The 24,138-nt window shown below is 50.7% G+C and overlaps 7 protein-coding genes across 7 annotated transcripts; 3 read left to right on the top strand and 4 right to left on the bottom strand.

Annotated features, from left to right (window-relative positions):
• Window positions 1–718: 718 nt before the first annotated feature.
• Window positions 719–3,546, bottom strand: N7509_010231 (putative translation elongation factor EF-1 subunit; the record flags this gene model as incomplete). The annotated part of the gene is made up of 5 exons (XM_056634868.1): window positions 719–1,926; window positions 1,977–2,156; window positions 2,208–2,933; window positions 3,131–3,199; window positions 3,315–3,546. The coding sequence occupies 5 exons, from the start codon at window positions 3,544–3,546 to the stop codon at window positions 719–721; spliced, it is 2,415 nt and encodes an 804-aa protein (XP_056485488.1).
• A 513-nt stretch (window positions 3,547–4,059) lies between these two features.
• On the bottom strand, window positions 4,060–7,710 carry pan2n2 (poly(A)-specific ribonuclease; the record flags this gene model as incomplete). Its single annotated transcript, XM_056634867.1, has 3 exons — window positions 4,060–6,148; window positions 6,217–7,514; window positions 7,582–7,710. The coding sequence occupies 3 exons, from the start codon at window positions 7,708–7,710 to the stop codon at window positions 4,060–4,062; spliced, it is 3,516 nt and encodes a 1,171-aa protein (XP_056485487.1).
• A 1,133-nt stretch (window positions 7,711–8,843) lies between these two features.
• Window positions 8,844–11,390, bottom strand: N7509_010229 (ESCRT-0 subunit protein HSE1; the record flags this gene model as incomplete). The annotated part of the gene is made up of 9 exons (XM_056634866.1): window positions 8,844–9,511; window positions 9,569–9,775; window positions 9,829–10,458; window positions 10,513–10,633; window positions 10,698–10,796; window positions 10,865–10,940; window positions 11,020–11,054; window positions 11,144–11,193; window positions 11,351–11,390. The coding sequence occupies 9 exons, from the start codon at window positions 11,388–11,390 to the stop codon at window positions 8,844–8,846; spliced, it is 1,926 nt and encodes a 641-aa protein (XP_056485486.1).
• Window positions 11,391–12,757: 1,367 nt separating this feature from the next.
• Window positions 12,758–15,445, bottom strand: pakA (mitogen-activated protein kinase kinase kinase kinase STE20; the record flags this gene model as incomplete). The annotated part of the gene is given in 5 exon segments (XM_056634865.1): window positions 12,758–12,856; window positions 12,914–13,248; window positions 13,303–13,402; window positions 13,462–15,401; window positions 15,412–15,445. The coding sequence occupies 5 exon segments, from the start codon at window positions 15,443–15,445 to the stop codon at window positions 12,758–12,760; spliced, it is 2,508 nt and encodes an 835-aa protein (XP_056485485.1).
• Window positions 15,446–16,724: 1,279 nt separating this feature from the next.
• On the top strand, window positions 16,725–18,614 carry N7509_010227 (Zn(II)2Cys6 transcription factor domain-containing protein; the record flags this gene model as incomplete). The annotated part of the gene is made up of 3 exons (XM_056634864.1): window positions 16,725–16,807; window positions 16,867–17,018; window positions 17,074–18,614. 3 exons carry the CDS (start codon window positions 16,725–16,727, stop codon window positions 18,612–18,614), a joined length of 1,776 nt encoding a protein of 591 aa, XP_056485484.1.
• Window positions 18,615–19,192: 578 nt separating this feature from the next.
• N7509_010226 (SMP-30/gluconolactonase/LRE family protein) lies at window positions 19,193–20,277 on the top strand (the record flags this gene model as incomplete). Its single annotated transcript, XM_056634863.1, is given in 4 exon segments — window positions 19,193–19,526; window positions 19,614–19,758; window positions 19,778–19,915; window positions 19,977–20,277. 4 exon segments carry the CDS (start codon window positions 19,193–19,195, stop codon window positions 20,275–20,277), a joined length of 918 nt encoding a protein of 305 aa, XP_056485483.1.
• A 2,797-nt stretch (window positions 20,278–23,074) lies between these two features.
• N7509_010225 (uncharacterized protein) lies at window positions 23,075–24,104 on the top strand (the record flags this gene model as incomplete). Its single annotated transcript, XM_056634862.1, has 2 exons — window positions 23,075–23,332; window positions 23,385–24,104. 2 exons carry the CDS (start codon window positions 23,075–23,077, stop codon window positions 24,102–24,104), a joined length of 978 nt encoding a protein of 325 aa, XP_056485482.1.
• Between the last annotated feature and the right edge of the window lie 34 nt (window positions 24,105–24,138).

Raw genomic sequence — 24,138 nt, 5'->3', positions numbered from 1 at the left:
AGGGTTACTTCTCGTCATTTGATTGGTGGATTTCTGCTGAGGGACTGGCTGACTCAGTTGTTTCTCACCGCTTACTATTTTGGTGTGAGCTTAATCCCAATCGGGTAGACTAAGTGGGTCGATCCGATAAATACTTCAGCCACTGACCCAATCAGCAACCGCCACCCTGTCGAATTTGCTAGAAGAAGCTAAGCGTTTGCCCCCAATTTTACGAGTCACTCGCTTCAAGGGTCCCATGGATCCTTTTGGGTTACTCACGCAATTAATTGATAATAATGCGTAAAGTAATGGAGCCAAGTGGCATGTACGACAATGAGATGCCACTGTATACCTAGGTACAGAGTAATATTCCATTACATACTAACCAGCTTCACTGGAGGATCGACAGTACATTCCCTTCTGGCCAAGAAACATGGGGCTAGGCCAGGGATCGGCGGAGCCTCAGGAACCCTGGGTACCTGTGGCACACGTGAACTAAGAAGAACACCTTGGAACCTGAGTGATCAAGGATCCCCATTTTCAAATTAGTAGTGCCTACCTAGGTACAGAGTAGGTTATCGAGTATACATTGTTGTTCGACTTTTTGTTTATTTACTTCTCAGCTCTCGATTGGGACTAATGTTTACTACTGCAAATCACGGTGCCAGTATAATACTAGTAGTAGTATTGTAAAGATATCTATCTAGACATCGATGCTCACAACTCCCGCAACTCGCAATCACTCCAATAATCCAGCCGCCACTGTCGTACCCCCACTGCGGAGAACAATCCTCGTAGGTGCTTCCAAAGGAACCGCCTGGTCCATCTCAACAACCACCCGCGCCACCGTACCAGGAGACACAATCTTTGGCCGCTTCTTCAGCGCCGCACCAGAAGCCTTATCCAAAGATGCCACCAATTTGCTAATTCGCGCGGGAACATGGAGTCGACCACGGTGCACATCAACAAGCATCGGCATGAGGTGCTCAAAGGCCAAGACCTTAGCCGTAAATGTCGTGATGGTGGGGATCGGCGCAGATGCGCGACAGACCACGTCGCCAGATCGAAGGTGCACAGGGTCGATGTTCGCCAAGTTCAGTGTGACGTTCTGTCCCGCCACAGCCCAGTCGCTAGGCTCGCTGTCCACCTCCACGCTGCGGATCAAGGCCTTTTCGCCGCTGGGCATGGTCAGGATTTGATCGCCGATCTGCAAGCTGCCAGCGTCGAGACGGCCAGAGATGGAAATCGGGTTCTGTACACCACCGCGGAAGACGTCGCCAATTGTCATGCGTAAAGGCTTGTCAAGCGCATGTGTGTATGGCTCTGAAGTCTCGAGCTCCTCGATCAAAGTTCGGCCCGTGTACCAAGATGCGTTTGCCTCTTCGCTGCGGCGAGTAATGTTGTCGCCCAGTACACCGGAGCAAGGAATGAAGGAAATGTTCTTTTCTAGAAAGCCGGCAGTAGTCAGGAAAGACGAGATCTGCTGCTCAATCTCCGTAAAACGTTCCTTATCCCACTGCACAGCATCCATCTTGTTGACAGCCACGATGATCTTTTGCACACCCATGCTACGGACCAGCAATGCGTGCTCCTTGGTCTGACCCTTCAAGCCAGATTCAAACTTGCCTATACTAGAATCGATCACCAGCACAGCAAAATCTGCCTGGCTAGCACCGGCGATCATATTTGGGACAAAGTCCCGATGACCTGGGGCATCAACAATCGTAAAGGCGGTGTTGTCTGTCTCAAACTTGTTGGTAGCGATATCAATCGTCACACCTCGTGCGCGCTCCTCGGACCCTTGATCCAACACCCATGCAAGTGCGAATGAGCCCTTTCCAATCTTCTCCGCCTCTTTTCGGTATTTGTCCAATGTTCGCTGGTCGATGGCTCCTTGGTCTGCCAATAACCGTCCCATCAGAGTACTCTTTCCAGCATCAACATGCCCTGGGTAGGTCAGCAATGAATTTTTTGATAGCTTGAATCAATAAACCCACCAATAACAACAAAGTTAGCAGACTTCTTCCGCTTGGACTTGCTGTATTCATCCAGGACATTCAAGTTTTTGCTCTTGACCGTTACTTTCTCTTCCACAGAGAGGTTGTTCATGCCACCTGCGAGATCACCTTGCGCCTTCTTATCACCCGGCTTGGATGCGGCGGCTTTGGACTTCATTCCTGCATATTATTAGGCGAGTGAAATCTAATTCTTCTTGCGAATCGCCAAACCTTTTGCTGTATTTTGAGCATTGAGCACCACATCATCGGGGCTGGGGCCTGCAAAGTCAAAAGGTTCAGCATGGTCCTGGCCATAGATCTTGAGAAGATCCACGTCATTCGAGTCGAAGTGGCTGGGCTCAGCCATCGTTGGTCCCGCTGGGTTTCCGACAATGATGCTGGCAAATATAGATGGCGCGGCGCGAATGGCAGATGCCACTGGCTGTGCTTCCGGCTTGGGGCTTGAATCCTCTTTCTGGGCTGCCGGGGTAGATTCATCCGACTCCGATACTGATGGCTTTTTGATAGGCAACGGAGATGCAGATGAGGTTGGTTTTCCGGATCTTCGTAGACCTGCAAGGCCAGAACTTGGCTCGGAAGCTTTTGCTGCCTTTGCCTTTGCCAGTCTTTCACTGAGAGAAAGCGGAGCTGCCCGTGGCTCGGATACAGGCGAGTCTTTGTTTTCAGACTGCGGCGCGGGCGGAGCGGCCGATGCTGCTGCCGCTTCGGCCTCTTTCTTCTTTCGGGCCGCTGCAAGCTGAGCAAGCTTGGAGGGTTTGCCTGCAGCTTCTGGTGCACCACCTAGCAGTCCCAATTGTGGGTATAATGGTTCGACCATGATATCAGCCTTGCGATGTGAAGGAACATTGAGCCACGGGCAGTCGCGGAAAAAGTCGGCGGCAGAGAAATGCGCCATCGGGGGAGGATTGGGCGCTGGGAATCCTAGCAATGAGATACCTGTTAGAACATAGTCCAAACTTCCATGCCACGTCAGTTCCAAATACTCAGTGATACAGGGCAAGGTATGAAGCTAGTGCGATCCTCAAATACATACCATTAAAGCAATTCCATTGGCCAAGACGCACGCAGCGTCTTCTGAGCCCAGCCACAACACATCGAATCTGATACAAGAAATCCAAATTGAAATTGCTTACCAGTTTGACCCTTGGTCTTCTGTGCTGTGCCAGAAGCCTGTTGCTTCTTCATCTCCTTCTCCTTTTTGCCTGTAGAAAAGGATGCCGCTGTCAGCTCACTGTCCGTTTCTCGTTTACCAGTTTCCCGCAAACGATTGAATGCGAAGGACGGTAGATGATGCAGGCTGCGAGTTGGCATTTATACCTTTGAGGTAATTCACGGATTTCTCCACATCATAGTAGTAGTAATACAATGTTTCCTGGGCCTCTTCTTTGGTGACAGTCATCGACGGCAGCCCCGCGCTAAGCTGTTGCAAGACTTCCGCAGTCGACCGTTGTAGTAGCGCTTGCTCCTCGGGATCGGGCGAATCATATCCATCGTCAGAATAGTAGTCATCGTCGTCGTATCCAACATTCTTCACGCGGTGTCTCGACATGGTGGGGGTGCGGGATGCGAAAGAGTGTCGGGCCGCAGGTTTTGGTGGGGGAGAGGCGAGGGGAGAGAGGGGGAGAGAGGGAGGAAAGGGAAGCGACAGAAGGAGGGGGGGTGTACCGAGACAAATGAGCTCGACGTCGAAGGGATAGAATTATAAGGAGAAAAAGGAGAAGGACCTGAGAAAGATCTCAGTCGAAAGTTGGAGGGGAGCAGGTTAGAAGCGAGGGAGAAGCTGCTGTTTAGGCAGACCACGTCATTCCCCACCCACTCAACCCGTGGAGCTTTGGAATATGGACATTCAAGACTTGCCATGAGTCACGATCCTATGTACTTTAGACTTGATACTTCTATGCAAAATATGGATAACTTGTAGCCATTGCATTTATGAGATAGCTAGACTGAATTCTATGACTAATGCAAATATCATGTAGTGTTCCAGTGGGATCAACAGCAAGGATACCGGAAACTACCCACAGCCTAATGGGGCGAAAGCGAAGAAGAAGGGGGGAAATGTCTATCGAAGGGGGCTTCCTCCAAAGAAATCACCAGTTCCTGGTCCCGAAAAGCTGCCATTGCTGGGGGTTAGAGCAATGGATCTTCGGAAAGCCTGGCGGGGTGTTGTAGGAGCACTTGTAGGGGCAGGATTTGCCGCTGCCGCATTTCCTGCCGATGTAGCAGCAGGAGCGCTGGCATCCGTTGCACTGGGGGTATTTCGACCGCTGTCGTTCGACATTGTGATTGCCGTACCGGGTCGAGAGAGGACTGCTGCGGTGCCGTTCCTGGGAGGAGGTCGGAAACCCAGTTTCTGGCCCTCGCGGAAAATCTCTTCGAGCATCTGTGCCGAAATTCCAGCATCCTCGTACTCTTGGAACTTCTTCCAGAGGCGCATAGCCATGCGAGCGTCCTCAATCGAGTCATGTCCCTGTATTGTTTCGGTGGTGGGTTCTTCCTGGATGTATTCTTTGAAGACAGCCCAAGCGAGATAGCGAAGGCTGAGGCGGCGGTTCTTGCCAGGATGGAAGAAGAGGTATTGAGTGTCGACGGTTTGAGACTTCGGCACTTTAATATTGATCTTGCGGAAGTCCGAGGCCAATCCATGGCCAACAAAAACACAGCCAAGATTCAACAGCAGCCAGAGTTTCTTGTAAGCCGCCTTCAACGGCACCAAGTTGTGCTCACTGGTTCGTGGATCCAGGTCACCAGGTTTGATACCAGAATACTGAGTTACATAGTCCACGATTGGCTCCCGGATGGTGATGTAGTCATCAATGAACGGCACACCTTCGTCGATGCCTGAAGCCCGTAGGACGGAAACTCGGGCAAGGCCACTCTTATTCGGCCGAACCATTTCCTGTGATCCATCTGCCTTGACATCAATCTCGGCCTTTTCAAGGTCCACGAATTCGGTATCCAGGGCCACGGGAGTGCCAGCCTGAGGCTTCTCTGCTTCAGAAAGATTGCGGCAGGTATCAACTTGATGCCCACCGTTCAATGACCACTCGCGGAACAAGAGCGTAGTGTCAAGAGATTTCTTCCATGAATCATCAACAGCGTGATTTGTATCACGGACCTGGAAAGCCAACACACAAGGTTGCTTCCAAGGCTGCGTAAAGCGAAGGGCTTCATCCTGATCCACTTCAGTGACCAAAAAGTCGTTGAACAAATGCCATCTCGATTTTTCCGGTTGCTCTCGACCAGAGAGGGAGATATTGACGAAAGATACCAAGTGCGGTTTCTGATGTTCTGGAATGTCAATCTCGGAGACGAGGCCTACCAAGTCATATACGACAAGCCCAGGCGTGTTGCTCTGTATTCTTAAATTGAGTTCATCTCCTTCGAAACAAGCAACCTGTCCGTTGTCGATGAGAACGCCAACCGCATCGGGAAGCCATCCAGGAATAGCCCATAGTCGCCGACAGATTGGATTCGTAAGAGCTGCGTTGAGCATGAGAATCAAAGGCATTCTATGCACCGTCTTCCGCATCATCACTTGTTGATAGCGCCGGCAATAGTTGCACCATCCGCGATTTTGCGTTTCACGTTCAATACTCGCCCGCAAAATACTGGAGAATCGATAGGCAGGGTTTCGTCTCGCATGCTTTGGGTCCATGTTGGGGTACAAAAGCTCATTGGCAAGGGAATTGCCAGGTCGAACGGTCTCTTGCTGACAGAACATGCAGCGAATTGTTTCAGATGCAACAGTGGAAAGGCGTAGATCCAATTCCTCAGAGCTCGGTTGAACCATGCGGAAGTCGTGTGCTATCTGGGTCAAGAAAAATCGATTCACGGCTTGAATCGCGGTTGAGAGAGATTTATTAGTTAGATTCTCTTCCAAGAGGCCTAGATTTGAAGCCTCTCGGAAGCTGCTGAATGTTTTCAAGAGGTTCGTTGCTTGGCAATTCTGTCCGTTTGCTTTTTCTAGCATGTCAAATAGATATCCCAGTTCACAGAGTAGGCAGTGTTCGAAGATGCAAGAGCCGGCAGCGTGAGTGAGTGAGAGATTTCGGAATAGTGGGATAAATTTGAAGAGTTGAAGGAGAGAATTTGTGAATGAGTTTGCGATGTGAGTCTCGAGACCAGAAAATGCCGTCTTATTGTAAAATCTGGAGACAATGTCAGCAAACAAATCTAGATTCGATGGAACGTAGTCATGGGACGAATAAGCACATACCGGAAGTCAAAATCGTCAACGCCAAAACGACTATACTTAATCTCGACGTTGCTGTACTTCAGGAGTGGGTCGTCATCACTCTCGCCGTTGATATTTGCACCTGCAAGAGCCTCGGCAGCATCGATAACTGAGCTTTCTAGTTTCGACTTGCTGTGATCCCGAGCCTTTTCACTTAAGAACTTGGGAGCGATAAGAGCCGGCTCCGCGTTTGCCAATGCGCGTGTATTCTCTACTTGATTTCGTCGGGTTTTCCTTGGGTTCGGGGCATGGTGTCCCACTTCAGAGGGGCGTAGATACGGCAGCAGGGACTGGTCCAGCTGAGCAGGTGGACTGCCAATCTCAAAGACAAGATGGCTAGGCCAAGCCGAGTGGAGGCGCTCATGATAATAGGGCAGTCCTACCATGTTCAGAGGGGTATCAGGGGACCAGTCAATCGGTGGCGGTCGAGTAGGGACATCGGCAAATTCCATTTCTTTGCTCATTTCGTTGAAATGAATCTTAGTGGGAGATCCCCATAAATGTATGGAGCATTCGGCATCATTGATTGCTAGAGCCTCTCCTGATGGGGAAATATCAAGACCAAGCATAAGTGATACGTTGGCCTGTCGTAGGTTGATTGCGTTGGGGTTCATGAGGTCGACAACTTGCAGCTGACCGGTTTGCGAGGCCACGAAGCTTGTCGTGTGGAGTTTGGGATGCATACGGACATAAGCCGCCCCGGCGTGAAATGGGATGGGAGGTAATGGCGTCAATGTTTTCAGGTCATAAACGTTGGCCAAGGGATCAACGATCGGAGCGCCCATGTGCCGCATGGAAAAGCCACATGTTACCAGTAAGTCATTCCGCGCATCCATATCATTGACGGCCGTCCCATGTGCTTTCCACGATTTCACGACACTGAAGTCCGCAAGACTGAGTGCATTTACGGAGCCCGTATCAGTTGCAGCGCACAGGTATCGACTCTTCTTCATAAGCGTATAGCTGTACTCGGTAGGCAATTTGTCCACAATCGTACCCTTGTCGATATCCACCGTGAACATCACGTTTTGACAACCGGCCACGAGGATCCGGTTAAGTTGCGCCGTAAAGCTCATGCAGCGGAGGTCCACCATTTCCTCGTGATTCAAGTGCCATTGTGTCAGGCCGCGTCGAGTAATCATATGCACGCTCTTGGGAGAGAGCGATATCACACCTCGCTCGTGGAACAGTATCTGCCGCACTGGTCCTTCGGCGGCCGGGTGTGCTCGTACGGAGGTGTATCGACCTAATTCAGGCCCGCAAAATGAGGAGATTCGACCCTAGTGAGCACAGATATTGAGTTAGTCAGTCGTTCGTTGGAGCTTCCATCTCAAAGTATGCACCCACATATTCATTTCCGGTCCAAAGAAGTTCCATAACATCGTCAAACGCGACTGCTGTCGCGATCGTAGGCATTGCATGTGGACTGGGTGGCGGCATGGGAATGCGCGCCAACTCGTCCCAATCTGCCTCCATCATTGCAGGGAGTTATCCAGGTGGACACCCAAGTGGTACGTTTCGAGGAAATCAAAAAAGGGACTCGCAAGTGGCTCTTGGGGCCTGAAGCGCTTCACCCTTAACGCCTCACACGATGCCGATCATCGTCTTCGAGGAGAAGACGCGATTGCGGGGAAGCTATGAGGACAGTTGGAAGGTTCGTTCGTGACGTGATATACTGTTTATAGATAGCGGCCACGTGGAAGTGAATGACCAAACCGGTCACTATGTTCCGACCGCGAAGCGGACTTGATTGAGACGACGCTGGTTTAGCGTTGCTTGTTGTCGCCCGCCTGGCGAGCCCAGCGGGTCGAGGACGGTTGATATCTCTCACGTGATTAGTGATTAACGTGATAACATCGAAACTTAGCGGTCAAGGTTGTCCTGGCTAGTGTGTTATCTAGAAGAGGAATTGGCTTGGTTGTATAATTGGGAATATCCACCTGGTTTTTTTTTCTTAATTTTTGGTCTTATTTCCGGGTGGAATTTGGCAATAATTTTCCACTGTACTACTAGTACAGTGTTTTGTTCAACTAATCTCAGTTTGGATCACGTGGCTTCAGGTGATGTGAAACTTGAGGTGAAAGTTAGAACATCATAACGTCTTAACCCCTATGAATGTATATTTCTATGAGAAATCACTCAATTTGTTCGACACTAATGTTGAATTTTTACTGCTAGGTACAATTTGGTCCAAGTTCTTTTCTAAAACTTCAAGTTCCATTAGAATTTGAATAATCTTGACTTGAATACTACACCCTCAACTGGGGTCTGTCCCGTTTAGTACTAGTACTACTAGTATATAGAGCCAACACCTTCCAAGGTTACCATAATCTCCGCGCCCAATAATTGAAGTGACTTCCAAGGTTCCAAGGTTCCAAAGTTCCATTCCAGGCTCAGACTAAATGGAGATATGCATTCAAACATTGCAGAAAATATCATATTGCTAAACACCTGAGGTATAAAGAAACACATATGTACTGGCATACAGTGGTTTGGCCGGAATCAGTGATTTACTACATACACAGCTAACGGCGCAATTCCGAGCAAAGGCAAGATGACATAAATATTCAGGACTTATTCAAGCAATTAGCCACAAGCAAGCTCCCTCCTTATCTATAGAAGGATGCTGGGTTCGACGCAGGCGCCCCACCCGGTGCGGGCTGGTATGCCTGGTACTCGCCGCCGCCAGGGGCTGAAGGGGCCGGGTTGAAAGCGGTGTATTGGGATGGGGGAGCCCCGGCGCCCGGCACTGGGGGCGGTTGGTGGGACGGCGCTTGTTGCTGAACGCTTGGTGAGTCTGGGTAGGGAGCTTGGGATTGCGGCTGCGGCGGGAAATGGTTGGAAGGTTGCTGGACAGGGGGCATTCCAGGAGCCGATGGCAGCTGAGCAGAGTCATCGGCAGAATAGGCTGATGGGGAATAATCCTGTTGCTGTTGTTGCGGGTGCTGCTGTTGGAACTGTTGGTGAGCCACCGGCGGGGCTTGCCCGGTAGGAGGGTAAGGAGGGCGTCCTCCGACATTGTGTTGGTCAACAGGCGAGTCATAGACAGATGTGCCTAGTTCTTGGGGATGGTCGTAGGTAGACTGGGGACGATGATGCATAGGTTGCTGGTATGGATCGGAAGGTGGCGCTTGCTGCGGCGCCTGTTGTGGCTGCAAAGGCTGCGCCCCGGCATACTGAGCTCGAGGGTCCGGAGAATGAGAGGCGGGCCGGTACGGCATGGCCTGCTGCTCTGCGCCGTAGAAAGGCGTACCTTGAGGCTGCGGGGGTTGGGTTTCTGGAAATTTAGATCAGCATCCTAATGTGGCGAGATCGACGTTGAGTCTGGACAAACCTTGAGGACGAGGGCTAAAGTAACGCTGGTCGGCCTGGGGAGGAGGACCTTGGGGATATCCAGCAGGAGCCGCACCAGGATAGCCATACTGCGGCTGTCCAGGTCGTCCGTACTGGGGTTGTACCGGCTGAGCCATTGAAGCCTCCAATAGGGATTCATAGTCTCGGCGAGCCTTGATGAATTTCTCATTAAGTTGGGTGAACTCATCTAATATAGGATTAGCATGTCTCCCTTCGTAGCGTAGCAAGATATGCGCATACCTTTCTTCTGTGAGTATTTGCCAATCAACTCGATAAGTTTGGGTCGGATAGCAAGGGTTGAATGATAGAGTGTAGTGATTTCCTCATTCTCCTGCACATTGAGGTCGGAGCTGCGAGTGCTCAGCAGTGTGAGAAGCTTCTCGACGTTCTTAATTTGACCAAAAACATCTCCTTCCATCTGCGCCTCGCGATGAAGCTCTTCAACTGTCGGGTCGGCCAACTTCTCGACGTAGTTGAGAGGGAAAATTCCGGTCTGGCCGCGCAGCGAACCCTTCCACCAATCTTTATAAACGGACTCCAGAACAGCAATTATATCGCCCTTTCGGAACTGTAGCTCGCCGGGCTCAGAAGGCTGGAAGTCAAACAAAGCTCTCACTCGCGAGACGGTGGCCGCTGAAGTTCCGGGTGGGACGGGATGGGGAATCGCAGGCTCTTCTGCCACGGCGGCCGGTGCAGGTGTAGGGGTTGATGCGCTGGCAGCTGCAGCAGATGAGGTCGCCTGAGTAGGGACAGGTTTTCTCTCTTTGACGGAGAGTGCAAGTGCCATCTGGAGCTCCTCTTCTTCTTTCTGTCTGTCCACGTCTGTGATCTGTTGCTTCACGGGTTTCGATGGTGGCTGGAGATTCGGGTCTAACGGAAAGTTTTATTAGTTGTGAAAGGGCGCCTCTAAACTTCAAAACTCACTTTGAGTCTTCAGCTTCATGTAGGCCTGTTCCATGATTCCGAAATCCGGGTTGGATGAGAACATTTTAGTCCATTCTTCCATTCGCTCGAGGATCTTAGACTTCACTTGCTGATGCGTGTTCTAAAGTAACAGGTTAATGTCAGCAATCTATCATGTAGCAAGTGGCATCCAGGTACAAGCTTACCCGGTCAGCCGCCAATCGCAGCATAGCATCCGTAAAGCTCCTTGAGGCCAGCTCCCGGTGGATCTTCGGACCACAGTTCTGTGATAGCGCGTTACCAAGCTAAAGGTAGGGTCAGCCGAGCCATCATATATTATGCGCATTCGTATGCGCGATGCAGATATACCGACCTCCAACGTGTAGAGCTGCACATTAGCGTTCCTGTGAGCCAACCTCTTGATCATGGCAGCAACCGCCTCCTTTGCGCTATATCATCACCGCATATTAGCATCCATTTTCCCACGTAGCGCATAGTTTCAAGACCTATCTGATTGAAGACACATACCCAGATTCTTCAGAACCGACTTTATCACAGACATCCTATACGGCAAAAGCAAGTCAAGTCAGCCTCCGGTGTCCCACTCTGTGCTGTCGCAATATCTTCGGCCGGTCGGTGGGGCATAACGTACGAGGATGTATTCCCAGTTCTCGGAGGTCAGGTTCTCGTCCGTCGCCTTGGCTGCAGCAGACACAGAAGTTAGCATTTGTCATGGTCGAACGTTTCAAGCGCTCTCCCGGCCCCCCAGCAGTCGCGGCTCAGCCGCTTCGCAGTGCACTCTGTAGGCAGAAGCAGCCCCGCGAGTCGAGCGTGAAATTCGCAGCTCGGTATAACTTACCGACGGCATCGTCGAAAGCGTTCTGTTGTGCGCGAAACATTGCCAACGAATTATTTGTAATGAGACTGGATGGTCAGGGGAGAGTGTGGTGTTGTAGTTGGTCGGGGAAGTCGAATCGGGCACCGCCTCCTCTGCCTTAAGCACAAGCAGCTAGCTAGCTCAATCAACCGCCAGGAGAAACCACGTGTGGCGAATATGTCCGTTGATCAATGGGCTTCGCACTGGCTGCTCTTGTGTTATGAGATATTGGAATATGTTGTTTTTTGACCGTGACGCACGTAATGCGGGGAGTGGACTGAGGATCACAGCAGGCGGAGCTGAGAGGGTCAGGGTACACCGCCGAGGGGGTTGGACAGAGGCGGGTTTGGAGATCGGAAAGGAGGGGTGATGGGTCTCGGGTTGGTACTGCTCGTCAAACAAGTCAAGTCAACCTTGAAAATCAAGCGATGATTGTGAAGGTGTTGAGGTCTCTCAAGGTGTTGTCCGGCAGAAATCCAGAGTCAGCTGACGATGACGACGGTATGGAGCTCGGATATTCTTAGCATGTGGCTGCCTTGAGCCATTCTTCCACTTCTATTATTACTAGATTGGGCTTGCAAATTCTTCCATTTACCTGCACTGCCATGGTCCATAGGCTGTAATATTTTCCATCGTGGGTTCCTTTCTTCTTCTTTTTTTCCCGGGCCATTTCTGCTTTTTAGATCCCGTTCTGCATCCCATGTTGCTACTATAGCTTGACACTCTGTTCTATACTCATAGGATGATATCCAACCAATTAATGACGGAAGAGATGTAATTGAAAAATTGTAATATCACAGATCCTGCACGGCCAAAGGCCTCTTATAATTCCAAACGCCGAATGCGAACACGCCGCATTCTAAATCCCACGAACTCAAGAAGACAATATAATGCACAGTGACAGAAGGCTCGCAATCCCATCCATGACGCCACTTGAGACCAGATTCAAACTGCGCTGGGAGAGTGTCGGAGGTAGGACTACAGAACGCTACACAAGCACACATACACACACATCTGAGGGGGGCAAAAAAAAAGCTTAGACGTGGGGATAAACAGGGGGGTGGGGACAATACAAGCACAGGCTCGTGAAATCAGATCATTTTCATCACAAAAGGATGTTCATCAAGAAATAAAGTGGTAAAAAAAGATAATTTGACACTGAAATGGGACCCGGGCGACATGATGCGAAGATGAGCATATCGGGGTCTAGAAGAAACATCGGGAGTGATGGGGTATCTGAAACGAGATGGGAAGATGGATGGACAGAACGAAAAAAAAGGAAAAGTTGAAGAAGAAGATAGAGGGAAGGAGACGGAAGGAGACGGAAGGAGAAAGGAACCGAAACACTCGATTTAATCGAAGACCTGGGTTCTTCCTGGCCACCTAAGCTCAGCCCTTCTGCGCCTTTTCTTGAGCACGGCTGATTCTAGCAGCCTTCACAAGGGGCGCAAGGTGGGTGAGAGGCGAACAGAGAGACATGAATGGATGCTATCAAAGATGTTAGTATCAAACATGATGTTCTGGGGGAAGGGGGCATGAACATACCTTCAGTAGGTCATGAGCTGAAGCTCGCTTCTCCGGGTCGACCTTGAGGGCCAAATGCAAGAAGTCACGGAAGATGTGGGAAAGATTATGCTCATCTTTGATCGTGGGCGTGCCGTTTGTAGCAATCAGGTAGAGAGCCCGCAGGGGCGACTCGGTCAAATAGGGTGGCTCTCCCTCAATCATCTCGATTGCCATGATGCCCAAACTCCAGATGTCGACCTTGCGCCCATACTCCTTACGAGTGACAACCTCGGGTGCCATCCAGTATGGAGTGCCGACCATTGTGTTGCGCTTATTGTGCGAATCATTAATTTGCGCACAGAAGCCAAAATCGGCTGTGTAATAAATTAGTCATGATCTTGAGAGGAGGGATGTGTAGTTATACGTACTCAGCTTGATGTTGCCCTCCATGGAAAGCAGAATGTTATCGGACTTGATATCTCGATGGATAACACCCTTCGAGTGGAGGTGTTGCAATCCATTCAGTGTCTAGGATAATTGTCAATATTTTCTTCATTAGGGGAGAACCAGAAGTCAATTAAGCTTACCTCTCGGCAGACTGCCGCGATCTGGCCTTCGCTCATGATGTTGAAAGTCACCACATCCGTGAGACTGCCGCCTTCCATGTATTCCATGACTACCCAGAGGTCAATTCCGTTAAGATAACTCTCCAGGAAATTGACAATGTTCTTGTGTTTGCTGTCTTTCATGACAAGAATCTCGTTGATAATTAGGTCCTTCTTGGGCTGGAGATCGAGATTCATCTGCTTGATAGCAACGCAATTGTTTGTTCCGGTCTCGTAAGCCGTGTACACACCACCAGATGCACCTTGACCAATCTTGTTTAGAGTGTGATATATCTGGGTAGGGTCGCCGGGATGGCAGATTTGTAACAGACGTGTTCGGACATCCATGATATTACTCTGGCGCTGGCGTTGGCGGGGCCTGGCAGCCGGAGGTGCGCGCGTCGATGGCGATGCGCCAGCCGAGGCAGGATCTCCGGTGGAAGGACCAATATTAGTTGCAAGCGCCGGGGGTTGCTGTGCTTGCTGGCGTTGGCTGGTACTGCGATCCAGTTGTTTTGATGCAATGGCTTGCTGTGCAGCCGCCATAACCTGCTCCTGTTGTTGCTGGTACTGGGTCGGGTTGGAGATGATACCCGGTGCTTTGGTTGGAGGACCGCCATTACGGGAGCTCGAGCGGCTGAGCTGGGGAGAAACCGAATGAATTGGCTCTGATTCCGGAATAGATGGAGTGCCAAATGGATGACCGTATGGGTCCTGCATAGGTCTTTGCGGGGCACCGCCATATGATTGAGACACGGGGGGTTGTGGCGGCGGACGGGCAGGTGTCATATTGGTTGGCGGCTTGGGAGGGGCACGATGTGGCACCAGACCACCCAACGGCGGTGACATAGTTGGCACTTGCGGCACTTGCTGTGGTGGATTTGCTGGGGCGCCGCGAGGAATGGGAGGAGGGGCTCGTGGGTTCTCAAAACTCCATTCGTGATTCTGAGGGAAACGCGGACTTCCGGGAGGCGAAGTACTGCGACCGTTGTTGTTATTGGTATTGTTACTATTACCGCTGCTGGTGTTTCCGCCGTATGCGTTGTCGAACTTGTGCCAGACTTCATCGTCATCTCCACGAGTATTCTTCTCGTAGAATCGCATGATATCCATCATCGTTTGCGGGTGTTCTTCCTGTTCCTTCTTAGAGATTCCGTTTTCCTGGAGTAAGCGCTGCCACTCCTTGGGAAGGCCGGTGAATTGACCAGTTTGGTTATCGTAACCGACGTGAGTGACATGAACAGGGTTCTCCGGCGCGGAAATCTTGATATTGCGAGGGGAGCCCAACATGCTGTTCACGAAGCTAGAGAAGCTCGCCTTCTTGCTCTGTCTCTTGGCCGCCGTGGGCGTCGGCCCGGGCGGACCATTGGCGATAGTGCCCTCATCGGAGTAGCGCTTAGAATGAGGCGGTCGTTCGGTTTCGCGGTGTGCGAAGGGATCCATTCGGTTCGGCAGAGTGGTGAAGCTAGCTGACTGTCGAAGGGTTTGGCGACCGCGTGGGTCGGGACTTGTATGATGCGAGAGCGAGTGCGGAGGTTGCTGGGGATGAATATCGGTCTCGGCGCTGTTCTCATCCAACGCACTGAGCATGCCCCGCGTCTCGAAAGGGTTGTTTAATTCATCCGAACTTTGTTGATCATAGGAGAAGCGGTTTGAACGAGTGCGGGAGCGGGAGGAACTGTAACCGGAGAAGTAAGACCCCTCGTCCTGAATAGGGGATGGACCGCCACTGTGATCGAGCGAGGAGGATGACGAGCCAAAGGCGGCTGAAGCGTTGGATCGCGAGCGAACGTGCTCGCGACTACCGCTAGGGGAAGAACGGGGGTAGACGGGGGCGGAGGGATGACGTTTGAGAGAGGTAGCGCTCTGATGAGTCCGAAGAATGCGCGAACTGAAGCTAGGGGGGGTCCTTGTGAAGTTTGCTGGACGGACGGCGGAATTTTAACGAGAATCCTTCCTGGCTCATGGCGGGCAGGAATCTGTCTCTACACGAGACAGATTGGAATTGGGCCGAGGAGGGGTCAGGAGAAATTTCCAACCAGCCAATTCGAGGTCTGCGACCGGGTTTGCCGCGCGGTCAGCAGCAAACGCACACAACAGGACGAGAAGGATTGCGGTTCCCCAGAGATTGGTGGTCAAAATCAGGTAGTGGTTGGAGATGGAAGTTGAACCTGAAGTCTGAAGAGGAGAGGAGAAGGGTCAAATCGAATCCAATCCAATCGGTAAAATCGAAGCTGTCCAATTAGCACGTGGAGAGCGGAGCGAAAAAGGAGACGGTGGCTGGGTGGTCGAATGGGGCGATGACGCGGGGACCCGTCCAACGGCCAGAGTTTATCAGAGCGAGTGTGTATGTCTGTGTCTGTATCGACCGACAGACTCAGACTTTACTCTTTGGTATGGAGAAGGGTGAGTGTGAAAGACTGAGGGATGGAAGATGGGGATGGGGATGGGGATGGGGATGGGATGGGCTGCTCAGAGGTTCCCTGGTCAATCTAGATTTTCGAGTGACCCCGACCCGTCGAACGATGAGCGGGACAAGAATAGAAGCGGGTCTGTCATATTTGACATTTACCTAAGTATCGGTTCTTCAATTTTGGAGGGAAATTAGTATGTTTTATATTTATGAATATATTAATATATTTTGATCTCTAAATCAACTCGTATGTACTCCTGGCTGAGGTGCATGGTCGATGCAGGTCCACCCTCTGCCATCGGTCGCACGTGAGCATCGCCCCCAACGCTGAGCCACAGTGCGAGATGGATTACCAGTAGTGCTTATAACTACTACATCTTAGTTCATGTACCATATATGCGCCTCTATAAATAGTCTTTTTGATTCACATTTGCAGAATAACCGTTGTTTTCCCAAATCTATAGGTAGTAGCAAGTCAACCTTGGAAGTTGGCGTAGTCCACGAGTACTATCATATATATCTGCTACTAGTAGCTAGTAGTAAGTACTCTAATTAGTATAGTACAATTAGTATCTTTCCACTTCCACACTCACATCTGCTTTTATGGATCTGACAACTTGAAGAATAATTATTTTCTGTATTAAACTACATTTCTACGCCATTCATACCCGTCAAAAATAAATGTCGAGTAGTATTTACTACTAGTAGTTAGTACAAGTAGTTCACGCGAGACTGAAATCACCATCACGTGACCGCCCCCTAAATAGTGAGACAGCCCAAACTGATAGACTTCCCATGTTTTTGAGTAAGGCGTTCCATCCTGGCTGCCACAATGATGGCAGTCGAGGGCCTCCAATCAATCACGAGACAACGGGCAGCGAATCCAAAAGTGCGCACCGGCTGCATCACCTGCAAGTCAGTGATAGTCCCGATCAGCCCACACCCATCCGTATACACTTCTAAGATGTCTGCAGAGCTCGTCACGTCAAATGCGACGAGGGGAAGCCTGTTTGTCTCCGGTATGCTTGCTTCCCCGTGCTTTGCACCTCCCTCGTCATCTTGGACTCGAAAACATTGTACACGTCAACTAACCATACTAATCTCCAGGTGCTCGCGCACGAACCGGGTATGCGGGGGCTACCGAAGTGTCCCGCCTAAATCATCAGTACCCCGTTCGCTAGCAGTAGCACCTGCAGTCGATTCAACGACCGAGCATGCCTTGGAAGTATTCTTTCTCTGCACTGCTCCCGCTCTGGCAGGCTATTTCGAACATGCCTTCTTCCAGGGCAGTGTTTTACAATTCAGCCTTGGCGAACCTGCTATCCTCCAAGCAATCGCTGCTCTCGGTAGTCTCCATGAACAGGCCGCCGCGTCAAAGATACAACATCTGCACCGGAAAACATCTCTACCAGAGCTCCCGCTTAAGCTATACAATAGGGCCATTCGAGTCATGATAGAAAAGGTCACCGTAGACCCTACAAACCTTCCTTTGATTGCGATGGTGAACATCCTCTTTATCTGCTTTGAATATTTCCAAGGCAATCTACAAGCGGCTGCCTCCCATATAAGAGGTGGGATTGATATATTGAATAACTGGCGTGCCAAAAATATAATTAAACGCGATGAGACCGGTGGCCACAGATATGTTTCATCGGAGGCTGAATTCATGGAAACCGAGGTTGCGCCACTTCTTTGCACATTCAATATCAACGCTGTTCAGTGGGGTGTAGGAGTGCAGGCAAGTGTCGTTCCTGATCCACCCACTGACTCCAGTACAATTTCCATGCCCGATCGATTCGACACTCTCAAAGCAGCCAGAGCTGCACTGCTGAAACTGGTCATCTCTGCAACATGGGAGTTCGAGCCATCCGAAAAAGAGCTCTCTAATACCGATTTCCCTCTCATTTGCGAGAGAATAATGACTAGCTTGAATCGGTGGAAAGTTAGCTTTGAAGATTTGGTCAACCGACAGTCGCATCTCTGGGACAATCGGAAAAGGCAAACAGCAGATGCCATCATCGTCATGCATGCGAATGCCGAACTCGGGGTCTATTCATACCAAGCACAAAGCCACTGTGACTGGGATAAATACCGAGACCAGTACGAAGTGACAGCCGCGTTAATAAATAAGCTTATCGCCGATACTAATCACTTCCCTCACGAGTTGTCGAGGACCTTCAGCCTGGATTTTCGGATGATGTTTCCTCTTCAGCCGGTGGCGTGGAGGTGTCGTTGGCCACATCTTCATCGAGTGGGACTGGACCTACGGGCTCGTTTGCCAGATCTCAACTCGCTTCCGGCGGCTAAGCAGTACCATACAGTCTCTGCTCGCATCGCGGAGATCGAGGAGGCCTACCGAAACATGCCTGCGGCGAAAGGAGATTTCCCGGAGATGCTGAACATTCAAGATTATAGCATTGTCATATCACAGGGAGAGCAGGATCAGCCTCCAGCTTTTGTCGTGACATTTTGGAGCAAGCCGGATGGCTTGGAGGGGTCTTGGTATTCCTTCACGGAAAATATCCAATTAGAGTCTGGTGGGGCTGGCAATGCCTGTCTGCAGATTCGAGACCGCGAGGATATCCAGAAGGTGTCAGATCTGATAAGCGACACATACCAGGAAGACTCGAAACCTTCACCCTCCTCTCTCAAGAGCGCAGCGATGTATCCGTGTCCTCACATATCTAAACCAATTAAAGAAGAAAGGCCCGGGCCGTTCTAGGGATAAGGAGAGCAATCGGGCTTTGTACATAAGATTGTATACATACAGTGTAACCGCGTGTCTGCGACGGGCCATGATAATAACATAATTGAAAGCCGGCAATGCCACGGAATATTCTAATGAAGATCTGTGCAGCAATTGGAGTGGTACAAGGCGTGTTTTCAAGTCCAGATTCATATTTCCTTCGAGTTTCTACGGTATCGTCATATTGTAAACTATCCTGCCTGGCAATGGTGTCAGTGTCCATGAATAAATAATCTTGTTGAATCGGTTCTGCTGACAGCTCTCGTTGGAATAACCTCACCGTTGCCGTCATCTCTCTATCCTTATCGGGAACGGAGATGGCAAAATCTCGGGCCATTGACACTGGTGGATCTTAGTTCTCGCCGATCTGAGCTCCTCTAGGCCCAGCGCCAGAAAAAAGCTATCCATACTGTATAGAAATAAAGTTTTCTAGCTGGTGGATTTTCTGACATTGCCTAAGCTGAAACAATATGCCAAGCTTCTAAGTTCAAAAGAACGGATAGCCCCCCTGAAGAACGTCTGCGGAGAAACATCTGACAGTTCCACGAGCAACAATGGCCTCACTCACCCATTCGGCTGCTTCGGCAAATGCCACCCATATTCCCTCAGCTTTCAGCATCTACAACAATGATTTCCTCAATATCATCGGCTCAGCCCCTAAGCTGGAGGTCATTCTCGAAAACAATGACTACCCCTTTGCTCACGAAGCTAGCGTTTACATCCCGACCTCGGAATCGCTCTTCGTGTCGAGTAATCTGTACACTGATCCGGTCACGAACGAGAAAACAATCAAGGTCACCAAGGTGAGCGTCAACGCCCACCCCGTGACATCGGAGATCATCAATTCCACCATCCCGATGCCGAACGGCGGAGTGAACAATGACGGCGGTATCCTCTGGGCTGCCCAGGCACGATGAACGAGACTGGAGGTCTATTTCAGATGTCAGCCGAAGCCCCCCTATAAATCGGAGCTAGTCACGGGCAATTTCTACGGCCGGCAATTCAACTCGATCAACGATGTTGTCGTGGCCAAAGACGGGTCGTTCTGGTTCACCGACCCCATCTACGCCTATAAGCAGGGAATTCGACCGAAGCCCCAGCTGCCGAACCAGGTGTATAGGTACGATCCATCTACAAAGGACGTCCGCGTCATTGCAGATGGATTCGGTCGGCCTAATGGCATTTCTTTTCTCTCCCGACGAGAAGACCGTATACATCTCCGACACTGCCGAGACAATTGGCGACGGATCGAAGGATCTGACGCAACCAGCTACCATGTATGTTGTGCACGAATACCCCACCGCCCATAGAAAATAAGAATCCCGCTAACGTGTTTAGTTATGCCTTTGATATGACGACGATCCATGGTCAGCCTTTCTTGACGAACCGTCGTGTCTTTGCCATGCCCGGAGATGGCATTCCTGATGGAATCAAGGTTGATCAGGATGGCAATGTGTATGCTGGCTGCGGCGACGGAGTCAACGTTTGGTCTGCTGGCGGTGTTCTTCTGGGCAAAATCCTTGTCAAAGATGGGACATCTAACTTCTCGTTTGGTCGCAACGGCCAGATGTTTATTCTCAATGAGAACAAGATTTATCGCGCCCAGCTGAACCGCAAGGTGCACGGCACTCTCTTCTGAAGAAAGTAATCTTGCAAGAAGTGACCTGTTATATTTGACCGAATGACATATTATTTATTTCTTTTCGCCGTGGATAGACTAATCTCCTATAATTAATCGATAACCTATCGTCCCCTGGCATCCAACCTAATGATCCACTAGGTACGAGTACTATAGATAACATCCATAGATTCCATTTGGCAACGATATTCAGGACGATGCATCTGCAGCAAAAGCTGACGCGTCCTATTCCCAGAAACAGAATCTCCTGTCAGGAACATCGAGGTGGCCGCGTCAGCTCCGTTGATCTCTCAATAATCCATATGAGGTGTTGGGCCTTCGATTGGCGGGGACGCGATCAAGCTTCAGTGCAAGACGCCTCTCCCGCCACATCAGCGAACACGAAGGCGAAATCTTAAACAAGCTTAATCTGGGACCTACTGATAACGTGGGAAGGAAGCAGGTACACATCCGCCGCAGATTTTACGTATACGAATATGAGAAGAAGGAAAAATGAAAAGTTGAGGATGAAATGAATGTCGCGATCAAACCAAACAAACTCGATGCACCTCGGTCAACACAGCCGACCAATATAGAATCAAGCTACTGCTAGTAAGACTAGACCCCACTTCATTGTGTCAACGCCGAGAAATGATCATGAGCAATGAGGTCCGTCCACGTTCCCGAGATGCGGGATGTTTCCGATTTTTCCAAGATTCCCTGTTCACTGGTATGATGTACTACTAGTATATGTATACTACTTCCTAAGATCGGGCATTTCCGCATGTTAGGTTCAGTGTCGAGGTCACCGTCCGGGGTCACTTGCTATGGATGGAAGCCCCGATCGCAGCGATCGAAGGAAACTGAAGTAATCAAAAAAGGGAAACTCTACAAACTTCAAGAATGAATACATTATGCTTCGGCCAGAAGGAGGTTAGGAAAAAAAATACAAAACTGATCACGAGTACATCAACCATGTGTTGCGATGACGGCAGTGCGCTGTACACTTTTCCAGCCGCATGTACATTACACATATTCTAGCTAGCACCGACAAAAAGTTAAGGCTGAGGGGCAGCACTACCTCGTATGACAAAAATATCGAGCGCAAGTTCCAAAGTGGTTACTCTGGGCCAATCACCCGCCAGTAGTATCGATCGATGAGCAAGATGGAAGTTGGATGACGATGGCCAAGGTCGGCTGCGTCGCCGGCCGATGACATCTTTGTTCCCACATCTTCCATCGCATCTTCGTCGGCTGCCGGCTAAGACGACATCTGCAGATTCAAGAGAGCCGAGTCAGTGTGCGAGTTATGTATCATGCCATGGTCCACATGGGGCGGCTTCGACCTCGCACTTTACACTGGGTCCTCGCTGGGGCGGTAGATATTGCTCAAGCACGCCATACGAGTACAGATATTCGGAGTCTTTTTTCCCGCTTTTGTTGATCTGGACTCTCTCCTCCCCGACATCTCACGACCCCCTCTTGCGCCTCGCTGGAGATGTGTCCCGTCTGGGCAGCCCTTAAGGAGGGGAGGGGATGAGAGGAGGTGAGCAAAAGTGCATGCTAGTGCATAATGCCTAGATACACCTGCCGTCCTACCATATGGGGAGGGGGGATGACTTAAGACAGAGCGATCCTTGATCTTACTTTTCCTATTACAGGCGTCCCCACAACCATACAAGATCAAGACTCGGTGCACATCCCCCAAATGGGCGATCCGGGGGTGGGCGACTGGCTTTTCGCGCCCAAGCACCGTCCAGCTGGCGATCTCAGCCGGGAGGAGAAAGGAAACCGGGACCAGTGCCATTGGTCTACGACTTGTGAGTCCCGGCTGGGCGCTCCACATGGTGCGCCGATCATCGAGCCTCCCCGGACGCAGCCTGCGCCAGCTCCAAGATTTGGGCGCAAACTAAAAAATGCCCGAGTGTCCATGTCCATGTGCACCTGACCGTACCAGGAGAGAAGTGGGGATGGTGGACGGCAGTGTATTCTGGTTCGCTGGCATAGCAACTAAAAGATGATCTTTGACTATGTATGGAGTCTCTTTGGAAAGGGAAATGTGTTGCTCCGCCTACTGACCCGGAAAAAAAGAAAAAGAAAAAAAAGGAAATTGTCGAAAACAAAAGAAAAATCAAAACAAAATCAATAGTTCAGAAAGGAGCCAATGATCCCCTTACCTGAAAAGCTGCCAGGCTCAATCTCCTCAAGGGAATGTGGGTCCATGCACTCTTCCATTGCGAATCATGCACGGCTCATCCCTGCCGGGACTAACATTCGAATCAACAAATCTAGATATCATGTCGGACATGGTGGATGCTACAGTGGGTCTCTCAGGTGTTGGCCGCATTACAGATGCGAGACATCACATAAGGGATAACCCGGCAGGCGGTCCATGATATCTGGGCAAGCGGGTCTCTGTTTGTGAATTACCCAGTGCGGTGATGCTCCGCGCTTTAGGAATTATGCTTCACCTACGATTCGCATGTCTCCTTTGGCCCCATCCCTTTTGTGGCGCTGGAGCCACGCCGGGGCCGGGTCTACTACTGACATGTGCCTTACATTCATAGGATGGGTCTGCATGGGGAATGAACCTGTGATTGGTGTCGTTGGGTCCCAAGACCTTTGATCAGAACGAAAAACTTCCCCTCCAAGGCGACATCCTGCATGACCCTCGGAGAGAGAGCAAAGAGACGGATCGATTCATTATAAATTCGGGCTCATTTCCCGGTTTGGGGCAGATCAGATTAATCCCAGCCTCGTCCCAACAAGCCGCCAGCCCTCGACCTCCTCTTCGGTCCAGCATCTGTCGCCCTTCACCATGCTTGCGTTTATCTTCTTCCTCATCGCCTTGGCTGCGGCCTACCCTAACCGGGGTGCCTGCACTGGTGACTGCTGGACGAAGGATCCTGCTGTCATTCAGCGTAACAGCGATGGCAAATTTTTCCGCTTCGGCACTGGCACTGGTATTCCGATCATCACCTCTGATTCCATTAAGGGCCCATGGACTGCGGCTGGCAAAGCTCTGCCCAATGGATCGAAGATCACGGTCTCTGGCGTGGATAGCTCAAACATCTGGGTAAGCTGATTATCATACTACATTCGTTGTATCACAGCTAATTGAAAACCAGGCTCCGGATGTGCATCTCTCGGGTGACACCTACTACATGTACTATGTTCTGTCGCAGCTAGGAACCCAGAACTCTCAGATTGGTGTGGCTACTTCCAAGACCCTGGATTCTGGTTCCTGGACCGACCACGGCATTGTTGGCATCCCCCAGAACAGCGCCTACAACCGCATTGACCCCAACTGGATCAACATCGACGGCAAGGAGTACCTCAACTTCGGATCTTTCTGGGGCGATATCTACCAGGTTGAGCTCGAGACTCCCCTCAAGGTCGGCTCCAACACTCCTCACCAGATCGCCTACAACGAGACTCTCAACCACCGCGAGGAGGGCTCTTTCATGTACCAGCACGGCGCCTACCACTACCTGTTCATCAGCTCTGGAATTGCTGGTGGATACACCAAGACTACTCCTCCCCCCGGTGCCGAGTACCACATCAGCGTCTGCCGTTCTTCTGGAGGCTCCGGCGGATTCGTTGACCAGTCTGGACAAGATTGCTTGAAGTCTGGCGGCACTGTTGTTCTCGCTAGCCACGGCCAAGTTTTCGGACCCGGTGGACAGGGCGTCCTGAACGACAAGGACCTCGGACCTGTCCTCTACTACCACTACTACCCTCTTGCCAAGAAGAACGCTGGTGGCTCAGCTGATGGCCAGAACCAGAATTACATGTTCTCCTGGAACCAGCTCACCTTCACCAACGGATGGCCCGTTGTGTCGGCATAGGAGGGATGTCGATTTCTTCACGGTTTCTATTATA

Source organism: Penicillium cosmopolitanum (assembly GCF_028827165.1).
Source record: "Penicillium cosmopolitanum strain IBT 29677 chromosome Unknown utg000009l:1.0-9042332.0:1.0-9050551.0, whole genome shotgun sequence".
Taxonomy (NCBI): Eukaryota; Fungi; Ascomycota; class Eurotiomycetes; order Eurotiales; family Aspergillaceae; genus Penicillium; species Penicillium cosmopolitanum.
This window is presented reverse-complemented; position numbering and strand designations above follow the sequence as displayed.